The sequence below is a fragment of the Oncorhynchus kisutch genome, linkage group LG1, assembly GCF_002021735.2.
Source record: "Oncorhynchus kisutch isolate 150728-3 linkage group LG1, Okis_V2, whole genome shotgun sequence".
In the NCBI taxonomy this organism is placed as follows: domain Eukaryota; kingdom Metazoa; phylum Chordata; class Actinopteri; order Salmoniformes; family Salmonidae; genus Oncorhynchus; species Oncorhynchus kisutch.
The window spans coordinates 65,167,722-65,191,065 of NC_034174.2; the positions used below are offsets into that span (position 1 = coordinate 65,167,722).

The window sequence follows — 23,344 nt, forward strand, 5'->3', positions numbered from 1 at the left end:
TGGGGTGCCACTGCTGCTGTCAACTATACAAACTGTCTTCAGACATTGTCTATCCTTGCTTGTTCTTTGGATCTTTTAGAAACAAATGTATCTGTAAAAAGTATGCAAGTAAAAATTTATTTTGCATATTTTATTTTGCCTGCTTTTGGTCTGCAACTTCAGTCTGTTAGTTTTTTTTACCAGAAAGACTGAAAGCTGATAATCTATCAGACTGGTGACAAGCTTACTACTATAGGCAGATTGTATCTCCTCATTCTCAATCTCATCTTTCTCTGTGTCATGTATTTTTGTTACACAACATTTATGCAAGACTGGTAATACCATCCATCTTTTCCTTTGTAATCAGAGTGAGTTTAGTCTCTAATGTCCCTGTGGGCTTACCATCCTGCACCCCTCAGTGTTGAGAATGGCTTTAGGAAAGGTTTAGTGTGTTAATGATGTGGAGCTTTTTCCCCTTCACTCTGGTTCCGTCCCAAATGGCACCCTATTCTGTATGTCGCGCACCACTTTGGAGCTTGCTCTGGTCAAAGGTAGTGCACTACATAGGGAATAGGGTGTCATTTGAGACATATGCTCTTATTGTTATGGAGCAGATCAGGGATGAGAGGTTGGTTACGCTCTGTGCGTTTCCTTGTTCTAGTACAGGGATTATCCCCAGTCCCACAGGTCCACCATCAGTGGAAAATGTTTGTGTGTGTGTGTCCGACTGCCTGTGTGTTCCTGTGTGCCCGTGTAGGCTATGCCTGTATGTGTGTGTGAGAGAGAGCAAGTATTTGAGTAGCTTACGGTATCAGTATGTCTGAGATTGTAAGTGTGTCTTTTTGTGTTCTTGGTTATCTGTATCCTTCCCTGGTACCTGTTCCTTGAAGCAGACAGGGCAGGGTTTAGCTCGGTTCAGGTTGAAGTGCGCCAGGCACCATATCTGTCCTGACATTGACAGAAACAACAGAACCACTTCATGCACCAATGGAGTCAGTCAGATTTTTTTGTAAGGAGTGATGGATCAATTCATGGACACCTCGATAGAGCCAACTAAACAGAGACGGACAGAAACTGAAAGGGCAGATGCACGTCAAATTCCCAACTCAGTGACAATGGGACTGCTCAGACACTGCTGGGCATTAGGAGCTAGCTGCAGAGATGTAGGATGGGAGGAGGACTTCCTGGGATTATTGACTTACCTGCAAGGAGAGTCCCAGTGGGGTACCAGGGCTCCCCCTTCAGGGAACGATGGGGAACAGCATTTGAGTGTGTGATGGGCACATGTACACAAACGCGCTTTCACTCTCACTTTCTCTCCTTTTTTCCTTTCTCTCTCTCTTCCTCTCCTTTTCTCTCTCTCTCCATCGAACACACTTGCTTGAAGAAAGTTTAGTCAGCCTAAACTGATCAAGTTACCGCCCCATCTCTCCCCACTCACATTTCAGTGTACATCCCATTAGTGAAATCCCAACTCTAACACAATTAGCAGCTGCTGATAACACTTAATCTCATAAGGACTAACATTGGATCGTTGAAATGGTCTATCCGCCAGGCAGTGTTCAGACTGCGGTCCTATCTGATTGCACCAAACTCAATCAGCAACTTTAGCTTTCAAGGCATGCTCACTGTGTTCTGAAGCCGAATGAGGAGACTGGATGACGTTGTTGAATACAAATACATATTGGACTGATTGGTTCATTGCTAATTAGCTTGGTGTTTCTAATGATTGTGTGGGTTAAATGCTGAAGTCCTTGAATGGGAACTGATGGATTAAAGTTAGTATGGTTCATACTAGGTTGAATGGGAACTGGTTAGTTCTAGGTTGAATGGGAACTGGTTAGTTCTAGGTTGAATGGGAACTGGTTAGTTCTAGGTTGAATGGGAACTGGTTAGTTCTAGGTTGAATGGGAACTGGTTAGTTCTAGGTTGAATGGGAACTGGTTAGTTCTAGGTTGAATGGGAACTGGTTAGTTCTAGGTTGAATGGGAACTGGTTAGTTCTAGGTTGAATGGGAACTGGTTAGTTCTAGGTTGAATGGGAACTGGTTAGTTCTAGGTTGAATGGGAACTGGTTAGTTCTAGGTTGAATGGGAACTGGTTAGTTCTAGGTTGATGTAATATTGTGCGGTTATGAGAAGGGCTTACCACAAACTTTCTAAAGGACTCTTGAGGTTAAACATAGTTGGAGCACTCAAAAACAAAAACATCTTTCTTATTGCTCACTTTAATCCATTGTACAGGATGCGGACAGGTGACTGACTTTTCAATGTTTTGTGTGTCTTGTTTGAGAGAACCTGTGTTTGACTGTTGGTACGCACGTGGGAATCATACAATGTACACCGTCTAAATTTGTATGACGACGTGTACACACACAGCAGGTCATTGTCCCACTCTGCTCTCATTGTTAAATGACCTCGAGGCCTGTTTCACTAATTAAAAGCAGCAGGAGCATTATTTAAATATGCCACTGAAGCCTATTACAGCAAACACAATAGTCTATTCTATTCTCCCCAGGTAGGATAGCAATGACGCAAATGCACCTCCTTTCTCATAGAAAAATATTATTCAAATAGACACAAACAACAAAGACATCAACTGTAGCCCTAACCTACTTTCAGCACCGCTATTCAGTTGTATCTAGTTATTTCTAGTCCTCTGGGCATTGACCTGTAAGGACGTTCAATCCACATGCTCTGTTTCTCCAAAGTTGTTTAATGATGAATGAAAGAGGGAGTTGAAATGAAAAGACCTGTGTGTTTGGCCTGCTTCTTGTTTCACCCCCTTTTCATATTTCTACACTCGCGTCTGTCTATTAATCGATACACTTTAAACTATGGTGTATGTCTGTCCACACTCTCAAACTGAAATGCATCTCTTTCCTTCTCTCTCTCCTGTCATCGAATGCGTGTTGTCAGATCAAATGAGGAGCAGGTAGTTGTAGCAACGTGATAACAGAACACAATGTCAAATGATGTTAACGCTCTTCCACTCTTTCTCTCGGTTTCTCTGTCTCTCGTTCAGGCACGTTACAAGCAGAGTCTGGACCCCACCGTAGACGAGGTGAAGAAGCTGTGTACGTCCCTGAGACGCAACGCCAAGGAGGAGCGTGTCCTCTTCCACTACAATGGACACGGGGTCCCCCGACCCACCGTCAACGGGGAGATCTGGGTCTTCAACAAGGTGAGAGAAACACACACATGCATATCTATATATATATATATATACACACACACACACACACACACACGTCCAATGATGACTTCCACTTCTGCCTCTACAATCACACTAAAGACTCACAAATGAAGTCCAATCGTTGAATACACACGATCAGGTCCATTGGCTCCACTGATTTTAGTCTTAAACAAGTTATCCCACACACACCCCCGCACCAACAACAAAAATAGTTATTACAGAAATACATTATTTTATGGACAACTCACACAAAGAACACCCACTCTAAATGATACACGGCTCCTGTCTTGGTTTGGGCGCTGCCTCTGCCCAGTACACCCCAGAGCGCCTCCTCCTTTCCTCTTCTCTTCCTCTCTTTGTAACCCTTAATGATGAGTCCTATAAAACTAGCCCTGCTGCCGACTCTCTGCTACGGTGTGCCAAGGCCCCATTGATCCCTCTGGTCCACCTCCTAAAACCACCACCATAGAGTATCTCCCAGTACAGTAGTCAGAAACAGCACCAGGACTTTCATTGCTTCCCCACATCCAATCCAAAAAGTGAATTGGGACACAGATGTACAGTTAACCCCCCCCCCCCTTTCTTTCATTGTTAGTATTGAAAGAGGTTTGAAGGATCTGGCAACATCTTAAACTAATTTTGAACAAATAATTGCTAGTAGTACAGAACATTTCTATTTGCTGGCTTGTAGGTGGCTATAACATGGCATCTAATGTTGTCTACCAAAATGTTTAATAACCCTCATCCTGTTTGTCCTGTAGAACTACACCCAGTACATCCCTCTGTCTGTGTACGACCTCCAGACGTGGATGGGCAGCCCCTCTATCTTCGTTTACGACTGCTCCAACGCTGGCATCATCGTCAAGTCTTTCAAACAGTTTGCCCTGCAGAGAGAGCAGGAGTTGGAGGTGGGTGGCAGAGATATACACTGCATTCGGAAAGTATAGAGGACTGGACTTTTTCCACATTTTGTTACGTTGCAGCATTATTCTAAAATGGATAAAACATACCTTTTTCCTCATGAATCTACACACAATAACCCATAGTGACAAAGCGAAAACAGCTTTTTAGAAATATTTGCAAATGTATACATTGAAATGAAATGAAAACGTATTTACATAAGTATTCATACCATTTGCCATGAGACTCGAAATTGAGCCCAGGTGCATCCTGTTTCCATTGATCGCCTATGAGATGTTTCTACAACTTGATTGGAGTCCACCTATGGTACATTCAATTAATTGGACATGTTTTGGAAAGGCACACGGCTGTCTATATAAGGTCCCACAGTTGACAGTGCATGTCAGAGCAAAAACCAAGCAATGAGTTCAAAGGAATTGTCCGTAGAGCTCCGAGACAGGATTGTGTCCAGGCACAGATCTGGGGAAGGGTACCAAAAAATGTCTTCAGCCTTGAAGGTCCCCAAGAACACAGTGGCCTTTGTCTTTCTTAAATGGAAGAGGTTTGGAACCACAAACTCTTCCTAGAGCCGGCCAAACTGATCAATCAGGGGAGAAGGGCCTTGGTCAGGGAGGTGACCAGAAACTGATGGTCATACTGACAGAGCTCCAGAGTTCCTCTTTGGAGATGGAAGAACCTTCCAGAAGTACAACCGTCTCTGCAGCATTCCACCAATCAGTCCTTTTTGGTAGTGGCCAGACGGAAGCCACTCCTAAGTAAAAGACACATGACAGCCTGCTTGGATTTTGCCAAAAGACACCTAAAGGACTCTCAGACCACGAGAAACAAGATTCTCTGGTCTGATGAAACCAAGATTGAACTCTGTAGTCTGAATATCAAGCTTCAAATCTGGAGGAAACCTGGGACCATCCCTACAGTGAAGTATGGTGGTGGCAGCATCATGCTGTGAGGATGTTTTTCAATGGCAGGTACCGGGACTAGTATTTTTTATTTTTTTTCTAAATACAGAGATCCTTGATGAAAACCTATTCCAGAGCACTCAGGACCTCAGAATGGGGAAAACAACCCTAAGCACACAGGCAAGACTATGCAGGAGTGGCTTCGGGACAAGTCTCTGAATGTCCTAGGTTGGCCCATCCAGAGCCTGGACTTGAACCCAATCGAACATCTCTGGTGTGAACTGAAAATAGCTGTGCAGCAATGCTCCCCATCCAACCTGACAGAGCTTGAAAGGATCTGCAGAGAACAATGGGAGAAACTCTACAAATACACGTGTGCCGAGCTTTTATTGTCGTACCCAAGAAGATTCGAGGCTGTAATTGCTGCCGAAGGTGCTTCAACAAAGTACTGAGTAAAGGGTCTGGATATTTACGTGAATGTATTTCATTTATAAAAATAAAAAGTGCAATTGTTTTTGTTATTATTGGTTGTGTGTAGATTGAGGGGGGGAAAAAACTATTTATTCGGTTTTAGAATAAGGCTGTAACGTAACAAAATATGGAAAAGGTCAAGGGGTCTGAATAATTTATGAATGCTCTGTACACACACACACACACACACACACACACACACACACACACACACACACACACACAACCACTCCCCCAGCGAGACCAAGGTATGTGTGTGTATAATGTGCCTTGAATTCCGAATGGCAAGCCAGATAATTCTTTTGAATGAAAGAAGCATTTCACAATCTCCTCTCTGTGATCCCAGCCAGCAAATAGGCAGCTGGAGCTAAATGAATTAATGATAGCGTTTTGGTTTGGTCAGGATCTCCCCTCCCCCTCCCTACCATCCCTCTATCCCCTTTATTCCACAGTTTTCTTCTTCCCGGCCGTGGCATCTCAAGTGAATTTACAACACGCAGTTAAATTATTCATGGAGGAGTTTGAGCGCACTTCAGATTATATTGAATACAGCAGAAAGAAAGAGGACGAGCGAGAGAAGGACAAGGAGGGTTGATGGGATGTGGAGAAAGGGGGCAGAGAGGTAGAGAAGAGGGCGAGCAATAGAAAGGGGGAGAAAGAGGTGGGAGAGGAAGGGATGGCAGCGAGGCGATGGACAAAAAAGTGTTACAATGCAGTCTAGAGAGGCTGAGAAAGAGACAGATACTGTGAGGAGATTCATACTTCACCATAAAGTCCCCATCCGTCCATTCAGGCTCCCTCTGCCCTGCTCCCTATGTGTCCAACTCTTACCAGGCTGAGATAGCAGGGGTCACGGCCCAGATAGAGGAACGAGTGAGAGAAGGCCCAGCGGCCCATCAATAACACTTAAAGCTGTCAGTGCGAGAGAGGGAGCGGGGAAGGAAGAGCAAAAAAAGTGAGAGGAGAGATGGATCAACAGAGGTCTAGAGTGAGATGGAGAGAGATAGAGAGTAGCCTTTGTTTCTCAGCTGTTAAAAGTGTTGGTGTAATTGACCACTCTGGGTTCTCTTTGGGTCACTGTGGGGTAAAGCTCTTAGCTGCAGCCAGCTGGAACTGTTGAGAAACACCACTCTTCCATGCTAGCCTAGCTATCCATTCAAGTGTAAGGTTGTAGCCACTGACCAGTGAGTTTGTGAACAAACTATTTAAAAATGGGCCATATAACAACATGGGCCATGTGATACTTAGGTTATGCCACATTAAATTCCATTGTATGCGCCTTGGTTGAAAGTATATGTGATATTTTAAACAAACCTTATTCATCAGAAAAGAATGTGCCAATATGCAAAAGGAATTTATGCTCTGTTTGGAGTGGGTGCTTTTTAGTGGGTCAGATAAAGGCCGATGTCTTCAGTCAGTTTGTATTGAAAATGTTGTTTTTCTGGGTCACAGAACAGTTGGTTACTACTGTGTTATACCACACTGCTTTTAGCTTCATAGCCCTCTGTGTTAGTACTAGGCCAAGTTAAATAATGGCGGAAGGCAAAATGGCTCCACTTTACACCTTGGTGCACCTCTCCCCTGCCTTCACAGCAACAGGAAGAGAGGAATGGGGGGGAGTGATGGAGAACGAGAGAGTTGGAGGACGGGGATGGAAAGATGAATGGTAGTTGGGAGAGAGGGATAGATGAAAGAGGAATATTGAAATGGGATGAAGAGGGAGGTAGGGAAAGAGAGGAAGGAGAGAGGTGGAGAGAGGGAGGTAGTTCCGGAAGACTATTAAAGATGCATGATAGTACCCAGGCAGGGAGTCCCTGTGCTCTCCACCTCTCCATCCCTGTTTCCGCTACAGCATAACGCTCTGCAGCAGAGTGCACGTAGAGGGTGGCCCTAGTTCATGCCCACGCCTTCTCACACGCACACAACCCTTATAAGCATGTATTCATAAACACACACGGACAGACTTGATCCCACTATTTTTTTTACTGGGAAATAGGGGGAGTGGTGCGGAAGGACGGGGAGGTGTTCTCTGTCTCGCTCACTCACGCGCGCACACACGCACGCAACCATCAGTCAGGGGTGTGGTGTCTGAGTGCTCTGTTATGAGCAGTCCGCTTCCTGCTAAATATTTCAGACTTACTGTATGGAGTCAGCATTGATGCTCACTGCATTGACTGTGTTTGTGTGTCCGTGCTCTTGTCTTTTGGGCGGAAGGAGTCTGTTGTGCATTTGTCTGTTGGTATATCTGTTCTCAGCCAATGCACACTCCCGTGTGTATATGTGTATTGTAAAGGCTGTGTTTTGAATGTTTGTTGACTCCTTGCTGTGTGTGTGTATACACCTCGCTCCCCATACAGTACAATTAGTTCTGTGAATTAGTGTCAGCAAAAAAAATTCTCATACCCAGTGTGATGAAAATAAAATCCTTCCATGCTGATTGTAATGCAAATTTCTGAGATTATGATATGCTAATATGTTAATTACTGAAAAGCAGCCGGGTTTAGGCAGTAACGTGGTATTTACCATAAGGTGTATTGTATCACAATATCCCAAATGACTTGTGTAACCATATTGTTCCGCCATCGTTGATCCATCATCATGTGTTACGGACTTGTTCAAATATACATGTTGCGTTGGTTAGTGTAACATTTCATCATTAAGAAGTGACAGAGAAGATGTAATCGTACGAGACACGGACATGCACAGTGTACAAACGCAAGCGCACACGTCCCTATTAATCCAGACCGGTCTGAGCAGAGCTGCATGTTTAATAGTGGTATTTATGAAAAGCAATGAAGACACACATGGATCTCACACTGAGATGTTGGCTTGCTGCAGGTCCTGCTTTTAGTTTCCTTTCTCTGGAGTCTCCTCATTATAACAAGCTACAATTAGAGAGGAAGGCTCTATATCCATAAGGGGTTTCACTGTGGTTCTACTGATTAGAAGTGACTTATTCCTGGTGTGTTTCTAGAGCTGGGAGGACTCATGCTGTCTCATCATGTAGTGTTGAGGTTGTTTCAGTGTATCTGTTGTTTAGGTGGAGTGGCTCTTCTGCCCATGGCTCTGTTGCACCCTGAACTGAGAGGTATAATCGTACAACACATTGAATCACACACACACACACACACACACTTTTCATGCCTCTGTTGATTTCAATTGAAAGTTTTGGAATGTTGTATTTGCTCCTCACCAAGGGGAAAAATATGGAGAAAATGCTGGTCTGTCTGGTTGCATTTCAGAGTGTGTGTGTGTGTGTCTACCAGCTAGCCCTTAGTAAAATATGACCAGCCTTCCATCATCTGCACTCTGCCCTAAGTGGCGTTAATAAGCCTAGGTTTACCATGCCTTGCATCAGATGTTGAGGAGTTGACTGTGGGGAGAATTGAGCTATTTTCACCTCACAATTCCCAGATTGTGTGTGCTGTGTGTGTGACACTTGTCTTTGAGTGCATGTGTGTGCGTGTGTGTGCATCCCACGTTCTTTTCTCCCTATAGACTAAGGAGATGTTAGGACAGAGAGCAGAAGTTCTGTGTCTGATCGACTGGGCATGTGTCCCTGGTCTACTGCACTGTATGTAAGTGTTTGGGTTGACACTTTGGAGAAGATCTTTCACTTCCTCCCTGCACAGCAGTTATAGCCAGCTTGACAGTGATTTTTTTTTTAAAACAGGAAGTGGTTTTAACACTTAAAGCAGAATTTCCCTCTTCCCGATGGGATGGTACTAGGAGTGGTAGGTAAATCTCAGTCTCCTGGGTGCAATGAAGAGTCCCACTCTTCAACACGCAGTACCATCCATCTACCGTGATGCTTGCTATCATAACGCTAGACATAGTGCTTTAAATTGTATTGCACCCTTCCATCATATGCATCAGCTATGCCATCAGTACAAAATGACCCCCAAGGGCCAGATCCTTGCCTGAAACTCGGCCGTACGTCACGTATTGCTAGTCATTGGGAGATTTAGGCTGCACCAGAACTGTTGAATTATGGCAGAACTCACATTTTGAAGCTCAAAAGTACAAGCGCTTCAGTCATAAGTCTGTGAAGTATTTATAAGCATAGGGAGTCCATGGTACACAGCCTTGGATAAGGAGGGGAAGGGAGCGCTCCGAGGTCATCAAATGAAATGTGGAGCTCACCTCCACAAGCTGCCTAGAGGCAGGCTGACATTAAACCAGGTCTGGGTGGATCTATACACCCAGACAGGAGGAGACGCGCGTGCGTGTACACACATGCACTCAGACATAAACACCTGTGCATTCCACACACACTCAGTGTCTCTCACACCTTTTGTATTCATGGCATTGTACAGGCGGTCCATTTCCCCAGAATGATAATATCACATTAGCCAATATCTGCTGTTTGTTCAGAGCACACTGTCGAACACGGCCGCCGCCCTGAACTTCAAAAGCTCTCTTCCACATCTCATTACCGCATGATAGCAGAAGTTTAGAGCAGTGAGAGAATCCAATGACCTAAAGGTTTTCACTCCCTTTCTCTGACCTGCATGTCCCTCTGGCCTGTTATCGGTCTCCTCTTTTCTGTCGGTTCTGTTCTTGTTCTTTTATCTGGTCCTCTTACTCGGCGTTACCATCTTGGCTGGTTTTCCCTTCTCTCGTCTTCTGTCATCTTGTTCTTTGTCGACTGTTATTTCTCTTTCCTTTCACCTCTCTTTTCTCTCTGACTTTACTTACATTTGAATCATTTAGCGGACGCTCTTATCCAGAGCGACTTAGTTAGCGCGTCCATCTTAAGATGGCTTGGTGGGACGGCCACATATCACAGTCATAGTAAGTACATTTCTCCTCAATAAAGTAGCTATCAGCAATGTCAGAGCCAGTAAGGGGGGAAAACAGTCAAGTGCGAGTTCAGTATTACATATTTTCTCTATTTTTCTATTATTCCCTGGTGTTCTCTGTTTGTCTATACCCTTTTTATTTTTGAATTAAAACGTATTTCATTCAGACAGGGATAGCATGACACCGGTGTGTCCCTCTGTGCAGCTTATCTGTTAGATCTGTGTCTCTGTATAGCCTGTCCCTCTATTAGCCTCATCTCCAATCCAAGTCTTTTTGTCCTCTTCCAGGTGGCAGCCATTAACCCTAACCACCCCCTGGCCCAGATGCCTCTCCCCCCCTCCATGAAGAACTGTATCCAGCTGGCTGCCTGCGAGGCCTCGGAGCTACTGCCCATGAACCCTGACCTCCCCGCTGACCTCTTCACCTCCTGCCTCACCACGCCCATCAAGATCGCCCTGCGCTGGTAAGAGCCACAGTGGACCAGCCAAAAGATGGATCACTCCAACTTAAAACTCCTTATTCTCAGACACCCTGTCTAAATGGCGTACTTTCCTTGTTCAATTATATCCAATGATATTGATATTAGTATGCCAAATGAAAACGATTTAGATATATATTTTCCACATAAGTATGGTCATTAGTAGTGTTAGGGTCAAATTTTTCAGAGTAAATGACTCACGGACACTAGAGAAGCTTAACCAAGTTGAATTCTTCTCAAAGGGTCAGCTGTATTCAGACAAAAGACATGGCTTCCCCTGTGGTGGTATTCATACCCCAGTCTCCTCCGTATCTCTAAACATTGCATCCTTCTTACTAAGCAGGGAACTAAGTGATATGAGCCTTCAACGGTTTCTCCCCTTATCAGTACTGTCACATGCCATTTGTTTTCCCTGCACTCAGCACATTCCAAGCTTATTGTCTAACTTCAGAGAACCATTAACTTCTCACTCCTTTATACACTATGCATCTGATCCATCATGTCTTTAATATCTCAATGTTAAGAGTTTACCCAGAATCCAACCGTTGACATCCCTGCTCTCTAAAGCGTTGATGCGTTATTAGTTTTGAACATATTTGAACATACTGTACTTCAGGGGAATACATCGGCATAGCCTTCATTTGACATACTAATATAATTGGATATCATTCCATTTTCCCAAGTGTCGGCCTCTAGTGCTGTCTGTCTCTCTGTCTGTCTCTGTGGTAGAGCCAATTTAGCATGTAGATTACACTGAGGTCTTGCTTACCAACCAAAGGTGATTTCAACAATATAGTATGGTGTTTGCCAGCTTTACTGTGTTGATGTCTGGCAGAGAGGTGATTCAACTGGGACGCTAGCTCAGTAATCCTCTTGGAAAAGGGTCACGGTCAGTTTATAAAGGGGAGAAAATGGACATTGAATTAGGCGGTCACCAGTGTTCAACTTCACGGTGTGGGTTTTTTCCTTAATGAACATGACTCTGGCATTGCGGTGTTCTCTGTAGTGTGTTTCTCTGTTACTCATGAGTGGAGACCTCAGACGTTTCTATCTATCTAACCATCAGTGTATTTTCTGTGTGTGTGTGTGATTTCCCGTGTGATTGCCCAGTTTCATATTCACAATGGGATTAGGCCACGGACCCAAATCTATCCAATCTGTGCATATTAAACATGATGCTTCATAAACCGGAACATCTCTCTCCTCTATCCTCACTGTCTATCAATTCAATTCAAAGGGCTTTATTGGCATGGGAAACGTATGTTGACATTGCCAACGCAAGTGAAATGGCTAATTAACCAAAATGAAATAAACGATAAATGAACATTACACTCACTGAAGTTCCAAAGGAATAGACATCTCGAATGTCTTATTATGGATATATACAGTGTTGGAACGATGTGCAAATTAGAGGTCGACAGATTGTTTTTTCAACACCGATACCGATTTATGGAGGACCAAAAAAATCCCATGCCGATTAATTGGCCGATTTTATTCTTTAATTAAAAAAATATATTTTTCTAATGATGACAATTACAACTATACTGAATGAACACTTATTTTAACTTAATATAATACATAAATAAAATCTATTTAGTCCCAAATAGATAATGAAACCTGTTCAATTTGGTTTAAATAATGCAAAAACACAGTGTTGGAGAAGAAAGTCAAAGTGCAACATGTACCATGTCAAAAAGCTAACATTTAAATTCCTTGCTCAGAACATGAGAACATATTGTAACGACCCTTGGTTTTTTACGCGCGGATATCGACTCTGCCCCACGAGCATGTTTTTGCGGCACAGTCGATAGCACGCTGGACTTCGGGCTTAGAAGGTCGAGGGTTCGAGACCTGCTCCCTGCTGTTTCATTAAAATTTGAAAGCTGGTGGTTCCTTTTAACATGAGTCTTCAATATTCCCAGTTTAAGAAGTTTTCGGTTGTAGTTATTATAGGACAATTTCTCTCTCTACCATTTTATAATTCATATACCTTTTGACTATTGGATGTTCTTATAGGCACTATGCCAGCCTAATCTCTGGAGTTGATAGACCTTTTTATTTATTTATTTCACCTTTATTTAACCAGGTTTGAAGTCATAAACAGCGCAATGCTTGAAGCACAGCGAAGAGCTGCTGGCAAACGCAGGAAAGTGCAGAAGGGGCATAAGACCGATCTGGGGGTGCCTATATAGGGTGTGGCTAGAGTTTGTTTGGGGAGTTGTTGACTGGTTGGGGTGGGGATGTAACTGTTGGTGTTGTGGTCTGGGTGTAGGTCCTCTTGCTGTGGATCCTCTTGGTGCAGGTCCTCCTGGGGGAGGGGGTCTTGCTGGTCTGGGTGTAGGTCCTCTTGGTGTAGATCATCTTGGTGCAGGTCCTCCCGGTCTGGGTGGGGTGTCAGTTTCTCGGTTGCTCCTGTGTGAGGTGCTGGGGCTGTGGTTGAGGGTGATGTCCTTCAGGGTCCTGGCAAAGGTTGTGACTGCTGCCTTGTATAGCTGGACCTGGTCATAAAGGCTGTTCAAGTACAAGGTGGAGTGGTGAGCCAGGTAAACATTTGGTTTTGAGACACAGGCCCAGGAAATGCTTGCGTTCACCTGTTGTATGGTGGCAGGGCAAAATTATTTTCCTGGTAGCAGGGTGGAGATAACCACTTGTGCATTGGGGAAAGTGGAAAATACTTTTCTAATCACTCTGAGTGCTGTGGCCACCCTTTCCTATTTTGGCTCTGTTTGTTTGTGCCTGTCTCTATTATAATGTGGCTGGGTGACCCTAGTTGGTCCTCTGACAGCAACTCCAGGGCTCGCTGAGTGTTCAGATACCAGATTATAGCCACTTGGTGTTTTGGAGAAAGTTTCCTCATCATTGACACAAATGGGATATACATTTTAGAGCACACTCTTTGCCTTTTGTGTGTCTACAGTTGGTGTGGGAGTGTTGTCAGGAGAGATATCTGGTGTGCTGACAGGGGGGATGCCAAGAGGGTTGTCTGCTGGGTTGGTGGATCCTGCCTTGTCTGTCCTGCTGTGGTCAATGTCTGAAGTGGACTGTTCTGTTGGCTTCTTCGGGGGGGTAGGGGCTAGCTCTCATGACTGGTTGTTTGTCGCACCTCTGCTTTCCCACCTCCTCCTGCAGTGCTGTGCCATGTGTTCCTCTCTCTCCTCCTTCGGGTCTCTCACCTCAGACCGGAGTGCAGCCAGCTCTCTCAGACAGCAGTCTATCTCCAACTTCAGCCCCCTGGGTACTGTAGGGGGGTTGTGCTGGTCTAATTTGTGTGTCTGTGCTATCTGGAGAGTATGTGGACTAGCTCTCTCCCTGAGTGCCACCATGTCTCTCTCCAGCTCAGTGAGTGTATCCCTCTGTGATGGAGGAGAAGTGCAGTTGTGGGACCTGGGTGTTATGTGCTGGGGGGAGGTACAGTGTGACTATCCTTGTCTGCAGGACAGTTTGAAGAGGTGTGATCAGACTTGCTCGAGGTGGGTGGAGACGTCACCCAGAGAAAGCTTCTCCTGCTGTGCTCTCACTGTGATTCAGTCCTTTTGGAAATGTATGACGCCGCCCTGCAACACCACTGTTCCATTCTTGTACAGGTTGACAGAGGGTGTCTCGGTCTCAGGGTCCTCATTTTCCACCCTCTGCCAATACCCTCTCTCTTAAAAGCAGGGTAGTGTGCTCTTATAGCTGTGTGCCATGCCCAGGGATGGTCTGTGTGGAAGATTAGGTTGCTTACGTTCACATTTGTATAGCAGTCAGCAAATAGTGTGTCTGGATTGTCCATGTGGAGCTTTTCTTTCTCTTTCCGTGCCTTGTCATTTTTAATATGGAAGGGGTACTGTACTGTGGTGACCTCTGCACAGAGGGAAGCCATGGAGCAGGGGGGGCCAAGAGGCCTCTGCATTTGGGTGGGGGTGGAACTCTGCTGGATGAAAGCTCTCTCGGAGTGGCAACATGCAGGCCAGGCCCTTTCATGTCAGGTTGAATGTCTTTGAATACCATCACTTCAATTAGTAGACCAGGCATTTATTTGCTTCATCACCGATCACAACCAGCGTTTATTAGAGCCTGTCCTGTCTTTCTCCTTTTTCCTCTCCCCACCTCGCAGTCTCGCCCTCTTCTGATCCACCTCATAGTCTCGCCCTCTTCTGATCCACCTCATAGTCTCGCCCTTGAACTTTGACTTTTTGACTTGCCATCCTCGCACTCGTTTTGGATCAATTCCAAAATGCCTGGCTGTTGCCTCGCCGGAATTTTGCTTTATGAATTTGGTTGTGCCATGGCTTGCGACGTTGACAGATAAAAATAATGAAGTTTAATGCACATGACCATGGGAGTATCAAAGCTGTGTCCATGGTAACCTCATAAACAATTCATTTAGACCCAGTGTTTATTTGAAACAAGCGTTTGTTTGCTGAAAAGGGACTGTCTGCTTGTTCGGGCAAGTAAAAAAAAGTCAGACAAGAAAATATAGATTTAAATTGTTGGAATTGACAAAATCACCCAGAAATCACTATCAAACAATGAGGCTACTCAGATCAGAATTGGATCCGTATCCTCCGGAAGCAATTTGTTGCACGCTGTCCTCCCAATCTCTGCAGAACACATCTGAGTGTAATTATTGTAGGCCTGCATAGACAGTCTTTCAATCATGCAGTTGCCAAATGCGTTTTTGAGATCAAAGTGACAATAACCGCGAGTGCACATTTGTTGATATTTGTTGCTAGTTAGTGAGTTATTTGCCTAGTTATAGCAAATTCTTTGGTCAGCAATAAATCCTGGAAAAGTCATGGTGTGTGCATCACTTGCGTTTGTCAGTGGGCTGTTACTGAGGGAGAGATTTGTGCTGCTTGTTAAACATTGATATACTACAGTCTATCTACATGACCAGCCAAACTACACAATGTTTTAAATTAGTTCGTTAACTATTTATCAGTGTCAACTAGTTAACTATTTATCAGTGTGTATTAATGTCATTGTCATGTCCCATGTCCTAAAATAACTTGCCACAGGCACTCGTGTATAACCGCAAATGGCCGACACGCAGGTCATACTGGTTCATAGTTGATGAAACCAATGCTGCGTACTCTGGTTGAAAACCCCTACGTCTCTCACGCGCTCAAAATTAGTTAGGATTGTCCTCTGTTCAATACTGGCCATGTCATTCTGAAAAAAGTCAAACAAATATTCTTAAATGGCCTTATTGACAAGTAACTCCTATGCTGCCAAGATCTCCCCTGAACACTGAATATTTTAAGCTTACAAATAGATTAACATCTTAGCTACCTCGCCTTCCTTAGCCATTTGATCCCTGGTTCATGAAGGGAATTATTTTTAGCAAGTATTTGGTTGTAATTGTAATGTTGCAGGGTGACCAACCATCCTCCAGGAGAGCTACTGGGTGTGCAGGCTTTTGATTTAGCCCTGCTCGAACATAAACGATTGTGTGAGAACTTTTAATTTTTTTTTAAATCACCTTCTCAACAGGCTGACTCTGGTGTGTTTGTGCAGGTCTGGATCAAAAGCGTGCCACCCAGTAGGTCTCCAGATGGAGGGTTGACGGCCAACGTGTTTTATACAGTGGCCTATTAGTGCAGTATTGTACTTTGTGGTGGGCTAAGTGCCTTGCTCAAGGCCACAACGGCAGGAGAGACTTTATAATACATGGGATCAGAGAGAAGCATCCTTTCTTTGTCAATACCAATGATACTGTAATAGTGAATATTATTTTGTGACGTGGTTCCTTGCATCAAATGCAATTTTCAGTCACGTCTTTGGCCCGTGGTGTTAGGGGGGGGGGGGGGCGCAAGTGATTTGAGCTTTCTGTCAAACTTGTCCGAAAGATAAATGGCTAAAAAAGTTCATGTCAAGCCCTCAAATCGAACTGGAGTTCCTCGATCCAGAATGGCTGTCACAATGTCCGATTGATAGAATAAATTGTTCTTATGGTAGTTGCTGTTCTCCATTTGACTCCTTAGAAATGACAAGGTCATGCCAGTTTGAAGTTTTTCAGAGTAGACATTGTATTTGCAAAGCACTGTTTGCCAGATTCTAACATCATAAATGCTTTAGCAGGTTCCGAGCCCTTTGGAAATATCGTTGACAAATGACGCTGAGATATGTGGGTGAGGAGGATGGGCAAACTTCAAGATGTCATAGGACATTTAAAAAAATAGTTGTTTTTGTCATAAACATCATGGATTTCAATTTTCCCCTTTCTCTATTCTATTTCTACTGAAGGTCAACATAATACTTACGCTGCATCCCAAATGGCACCATATTCCCTATATAGTAGACTACTTTAGACCAGAGCCCTATGGGGGCCCTATTTTGACCTTCAGTTTTAATGAGGTCTATGTAGTGTCATAAATATTAATGACTTTTAAAATGGCAATTTCTGGACAATCGGGAATAGATTGGTACTGAAAAACCACTGCAGAATCTGATCTCTTATCCTGTGAACAACAATACCCAGCACACCCGCTCTCCTTATGCCCTAGTGTTGTAGTTTGAGGGGATATGCATCTTAGCGTTTGGCACTGTTCTGGTTTCAAACAGGGCCAATTCTAGTACAAATCGAAGGTATTGGCAAGAACTCGTCAAGGGCTCAGATGTGTACGTGCACATGACGTACAGACACACGTCACTCATGATTTTTCTATCAAAGGATGAAGTATAGGCGAATGGGTACTTCAAATGGCAGTTTATGAGGAAAGTGAGTAGCCATTTTCTTTTTCAACTATCATTTCATGCTCCAAAGATCCGTTATAGTGGGATGCATTGGCGTACAATATTACCATTTGGGGAAGGACATTTTATAGGCATGTAATTCCCCAAAAGTTTTAACTCTCATTCTTTTGGTTGAGACATTAAAGGTCTCATTTGTAGGTTTTCTGTTTCCCTTTCATGATACATCTCTTGACATTTGTTGCAAGAATATTGTGTCTTGGCTAAATTTATCATGGCCACCTAATCTTTATTTCCCAATTGACTCATTTGACCACTCAACTTCTGGTAAAAATAAAGGTTCATGATGAAGTAATATAACGGTAGATAATATTTCTACAGCCAAGTCTTATTGCTTAAGGATTTGATAGTCTTAGAGTGAACATCATTGGATTGGTCATAACAATGTTTTCCAATTCTAGAAATATCTATTATCAGCCCTATCTCGAGACTGCAGTGAAATCTGCCTCTTTCGCTCTCTGGCACTCTTTCTCTCCCTCACTCTCACCCTGTCTCCCTTCCATGCTGAAAGAGACGTGCTTCTCTCCTTAGCTAATTGCATTCAGCCCGGAGTGAAAAAAACAGACGAAGGCTCACAAAGACACCAAGGCCTCTGCTTCCAAACCTGCAAAAAAAAAAATTGCATGGAGGAAAGTGAACGAAAGAGGGAGGGGGGTGGTGAGCGGGAGAGAAATGAATATAGGAAGAGTGAGAGAGGGCTTCCTTGCTTACCAGAGCAAGAAAATAATTTCTGATTTCCCCGATGCGGGGGGAGGCTAAGGTGATGGAGGGGGGAAAGAAGTGTGGGAAAGAGGGGATAAAGAAAGTAGGTATGAGGCAGGCAGACGGGAAGGAGGGAAAGACTGAGGCGGCTGGCAGGTAGGGAAAGAGGCTGGCAGGTAGGGAAAGAGGCAGGCAGGGGGAGAGGGAGAGATTTTTTTAATCCTTTATTTATTTTAGCCTTTATTACTTGTGTATGAGCGGAACATAAATACTTGTCAGCAGAATGGGGAGAACACATTCCAGTGGCCATTTGCTTACCAGTTAGTTGGGAGCAACATATGGCCTCGTGTGACTGTAGCTCCATCTTCCAGTACACTGCTGTTCTGCTGGTCCTTGGCAGGTCACTGCCTCAATCTCCTGGAACGTTGGTGCTTCCGACCACACTCCTCATGCCAACCCTGCCACCTGGGCATCGTGTGTGTTTTCACTAAGGAAGTTCTCACATACACGCACTTGCACAAACATAAACAAGCGTGCACACACACACACGTGCACATATACACAGGCATGCACGTATGTGTGTGCATGCACGTGCAGGGTTTAACGTTAAACATTTCTCACTGGCACAGTTGGCATGCTTTCTCTATATTCAGCTGTTAATAGGCTATATTTGGTTATTATATTATACAGTCATGGCAAAAAGTTTTGAGAATGACACATATTCATTTTCACAGTCTGCTGCCTCATTTTGTATGATGGCAATTTGCATATACTCCAGAATGTTATGAAGAGTGATCAGATGAATTGCAATTAATTGCAAAGTCCCTCTTTGCCATGCAAATGAACTGATTCCCCAAAAAAACATTTCCACTGCATTTCAGCCCTGCCGCAAAAGGACCAGCTGACATGTTAGTGATTCTCTCGTTAACACAGGTGTGGGTGTTGACGAGGACAAGGCTGGAGATCACTCTGTCATGCTGATTGAGTTCGAATAACAGACTGGAAGCTTCAAAAGGAGGGTGGTGCTTGGAATCATTGTTCTTCCTCTGTCAACCATGGTTACCTGCAAGGAAACACGTGCCGTCATCATTGCTTTGCACAAAAAGTGCTTCACAGGCAAGGATATTGCTGCCAGTAAGATTGCACCTAAATCATCAATTTATCGTATCTTCAAGGAGAGCGGTTCAATTGTTGTGGAGAAGGCTTCAGGGCGCCCAAGAAAGTCCAGCAAGCGCCAGGACCGTCTCCTGAAGTTGATTCAGCTGCGGGATTGGGACACCACCAGTACAGAACTTGCTCAGGAATGGCAGCAGGCAGGTGTGAGTGCATCTGCATGCACAGTGAGGCGAAGACTTTTGGAGGATGGCCTGGTGTCAAGGGCAGCAAAGAAGCCACTTCTCTCCAGGAAAAACATCAGGGACAGACTGATATTCTGAAAAACATGTACAGGGATTGGACTGCTGAGCACTGGGGTAAAGTCATTTTCTCTGAATCCCCTTTCCGATTGTTTGGGGTATCCGAAAAAAAAAGCTTGTCCGGAGAAGACGAGGTGAGCGCTACCATCAGTCCTGTGTCATGCCAACAGTAAAGCATCCTGAGTGTGGGGTTGCTTCTCAGCCAAGGGAGTGGGCTCACTCACAATTTTGCCTAAGAACACAGCCATGAATTAAGAATGGTACCAGCACATCCTCAGAGAGCAACTTCTCCTGCCATAAGGCAAAAGTGTTAACTAAAGTGGCTCGGGGAACAAAACAGTGATATTTTGGGTCCACGGCCAGGAAACTCCCCAGACATGAATCCCATTGAGAACTTGCGGTCAATCCTCAAGAGTTGGGTGGACAAACAAAAACCCACAAATTCTGACAAACTCCAAGCATTGATTATGCAAGAATGGGCTGCCATCATTCAGGATGTGGCTCAGAAGTTAATTGATAGCCACGCCAGGGCGGATTGCAGAGGTCTTGAAAAAGAAGGGTCAACACTGCAAATATTGATTCTTTGCATCAACTACATGTAATTGTCAATGAAAGCCTTTGACACTTATGAAATGCTTGTAATTATACTACAGTATTCCATAGTAACATCTGCCAAAAATCTAAACACACTGAAGCAGCAAACCTTGTGAAAATTAACATTTGTCATTCTCAAAACTTTTGGCCATGACTGTACAACTAACAGGCTTATTCTGTTCAGGACAACCCAGGGTAAAAACGCATGTCATCCTTGTAACTAAATCAAGAATAGCGATCATAAATGTTCATACTGTAAATGACACTCGTTTTCACATATAGAAATATGCAGTGCACATTTGGTGTGTGGTTTGCTTGCATGACATATAGGAATGTGACAAATTGAAAATGTAGCTTACTGTTTAAACTGCCATTTAATTAAAAAATTAAAAAATCAGTTCCATTCAAACAATAAGAAAAATATCACGTCAACTCACAATGCAGTAGAATGCGGCTTCTGAAGCTGGACCATCACTTGGCAACCAGAACTGTCAATGAAATCATCTCTGAGCTGTCTATATGCTGCCTGCGCGCAGATCACACTCTCCTAAAAAAGTACTTTTGAATGTGTTAAATAACGTGACTTGCCAAGACATTTAGTAGAAAGAAAACACATCTTCCACTAGGAAACGACTCCTAAGATTCAGTATTTTTTAAACCGAGTGGACTTAGTTGCCGCACTACAAACATTTGTATCTTTCATAGCGAGCTTGCGAGGGACGGAGAGAGAGGGGAGGGTCACAGTATAGGCAGGTCGGCCACCAGGCAGACTGAGTCAGAACCATGCACTAGGCCTGTCTATCAGGAATCAAATGCTGTATCTCGCTACAGAATGCTGTTTTTTGACATGTCTCGGCTTGCAATGTCTTGCGACTTCAGTAAGGTTAAGGCATATCATCAATGAATAGGCTAGGATATTCTATATGCAAGACTGAATCCTGAACGCATCACTAGTGAAGATGAAGAGCAAGCTGCAATGCGATTTTTAATTTAGTAAAAAGTATATTTCAAATGAATATATATTTTTTGATTCCAATTTCCTTTAAAGGTTAAAGGTTTTAATATTTAAACGTTCACACCCCTAATGACATCAAAGCGGTATTTATTCACTTCCTCAACATATCTTTCAGAACAGATCAACTCCTCTCCAGGAACTTTTCTGCCATTTACAGTGCATTCGGAAAGTATTCAGACCCCTTGACTTTTTCCACATTTTGTTACAGCCTTATTCTATAGTTGCTTGTTTTTCCCCCCTGATCAATCTATACACAATACCCTATTATGACCCAAAAATTTTTTTATATAGAAATGTTGGAAATTTATAAAAAATTTATAGAAATTGCTCTGACATGCCCTCTAGTAGAGAAGGTAAGAATGGTGGAAAATGCAGTCAGAGAATAATAATTATTATGTCAAGAAAGTGTCTTTGTTTTTATAGAGGCATAAGAAATGTACATAACACATTCACGCAGGAAATTAAGAAATTGATTAATATTTTGGAAGTAAATGCTGGAATTAAACAATGAATTATGCAAATGAGAAAAAGCTGTGTCCATTAAGGAAATGGATGCCTGTCTCTCATGAGCGCCTGCTTTGGTCAGTGATTTAAGAAAACAAACGCCCAGGCTATTAATTGAAGTTTTGCGGTATGTGTCATAGCAATTCTATTACAAATCGAAAGTATTGGCAAGAACTCTGCAAGGTCTCACACATGCTGTACAGACAGGCATTTGTCGCTCGCATATGTTTTTTCCCTAAGGATGAGGTATAGGCTAATGGGTACTTCAAATGTCCGTTTCTGATAAAACGTGTAAGATTGGAGTAGCCATTTCCTTTTCAACTATCTTTTCATGCTCAGGGTGGTGCATGTAGTCCCTGGTTCGAATCCAGGCTGCATCACATCCGGCTGTGATTGGGAGTCCCGTAGGGCGGCGCACAATAGGCCCAGCATTGTCCGGGTTTGGCCAGGGTTGGCCGTCATTGTAAATAAGATTTTGTTCTTAACTGACTTGTCTAGTTAAATAAAGGTTAAATAAAAAAATATTTGTAATAGTGGGATGCATTGGTGTATAATATTACCATTGGGGGAACAAGGACATTAATAGGCATATCATTCCATAAAACTAGTAATACTCATTCTTTGGTTGAGACATTAAACTGTGTTTGAAGTGGTCACTATACAGCTCTTGGTATTGGTTGCAAGTATATTGTCTTATGTAAATTTCAAACCCAACGTTATATTATCATGGCCACCTAATCCTTATTTGCCAATTGGCTCATTGGGCCACAACTTATCTGGGAAAAATAAATGTAGATATTTCTACAGCCTAGTCTCAAATTGCTTAAGGATTTGATAGTCTTATAGTAAAGGTATTAGATGGGTCATAACAAAGAAAGATTTCCAATGCTAGAAATATCCATTATCAGCCCTGTCTCGATTTTAGTGAACTCTGCCTCTTTCTCCGTTCCATGCTGAAAGAGGCATGTGCTTCTCCCCTTAGCTATTTGCATTCAGCGCCGCAGTGAGAAAAACAGATGCGAAAGCTCACTAAGACAGGCTTACCTCGGCTTCCTAACCTGCAGAAAATGCACCGAGGGAAGATGATGAAAGATGGGGATGAGATAGTGAGTACGAATATAGAGAGAGAGATTCCTTGCTCACCAGAGCAGAAAATCATTACTGTACTGATAGAGCACTGTCTTCAAGGGATTTCCCCCATGTTCAGATAGAGGGTGGCTATGGTAATGGAGGGGGAAAATGAGAAGAGCAGAGATGGTGAGAAGAGAGGAAAGGATGGAACAAGAGGGGATAAAAAGAAAGGGAAAGGAGAGAGGAGAAAGTAGGGGAGAAAGAAGGGGAGAAGAGGGTTAAATAAGGAAAGGAAATGACGATAGTGATTCTTGAGGGACTCCGCATGCTTATCAGATGGTTAGGTGAATCTTTAAGCAAGACTCCTATTCTGCTGCCAACTCCTTGACAGGTGACTGCCTCAATATCATGCCACTTGGGCAACGTGTGTGTTTTTTGCTAAGGAAGCTAAGTTCTCACACATGTAAACACACACACACATATAACAGAAAAATAAAGTGTGTAAGAGAGAGAGCCCTTCCCTCCTGGAAACTGAGACAGCCTTTCCTGTCACCTCTAGTAGC

General features: G+C 43.6%; 1 protein-coding gene across 7 annotated transcripts in view; it reads left to right on the plus strand.

Moving 5' to 3' along the window:
• Nucleotides 1-23,344, plus strand: part of LOC109889410 (regulatory-associated protein of mTOR) — a 178,069-nt gene that overhangs the window by 62,345 nt on the left and 92,380 nt on the right. For all 7 annotated transcript variants that reach the window (XM_031829912.1, XM_031829923.1, XM_031829914.1 and 4 more), the window contains exons 5-7: nt 3,003-3,161; nt 3,935-4,081; nt 10,555-10,730. In XM_031829912.1, the coding sequence (XP_031685772.1) occupies nt 3,003-3,161; nt 3,935-4,081; nt 10,555-10,730 (482 nt within the window). The remainder of the gene's footprint in view (nt 1-3,002; nt 3,162-3,934; nt 4,082-10,554; nt 10,731-23,344) is intronic.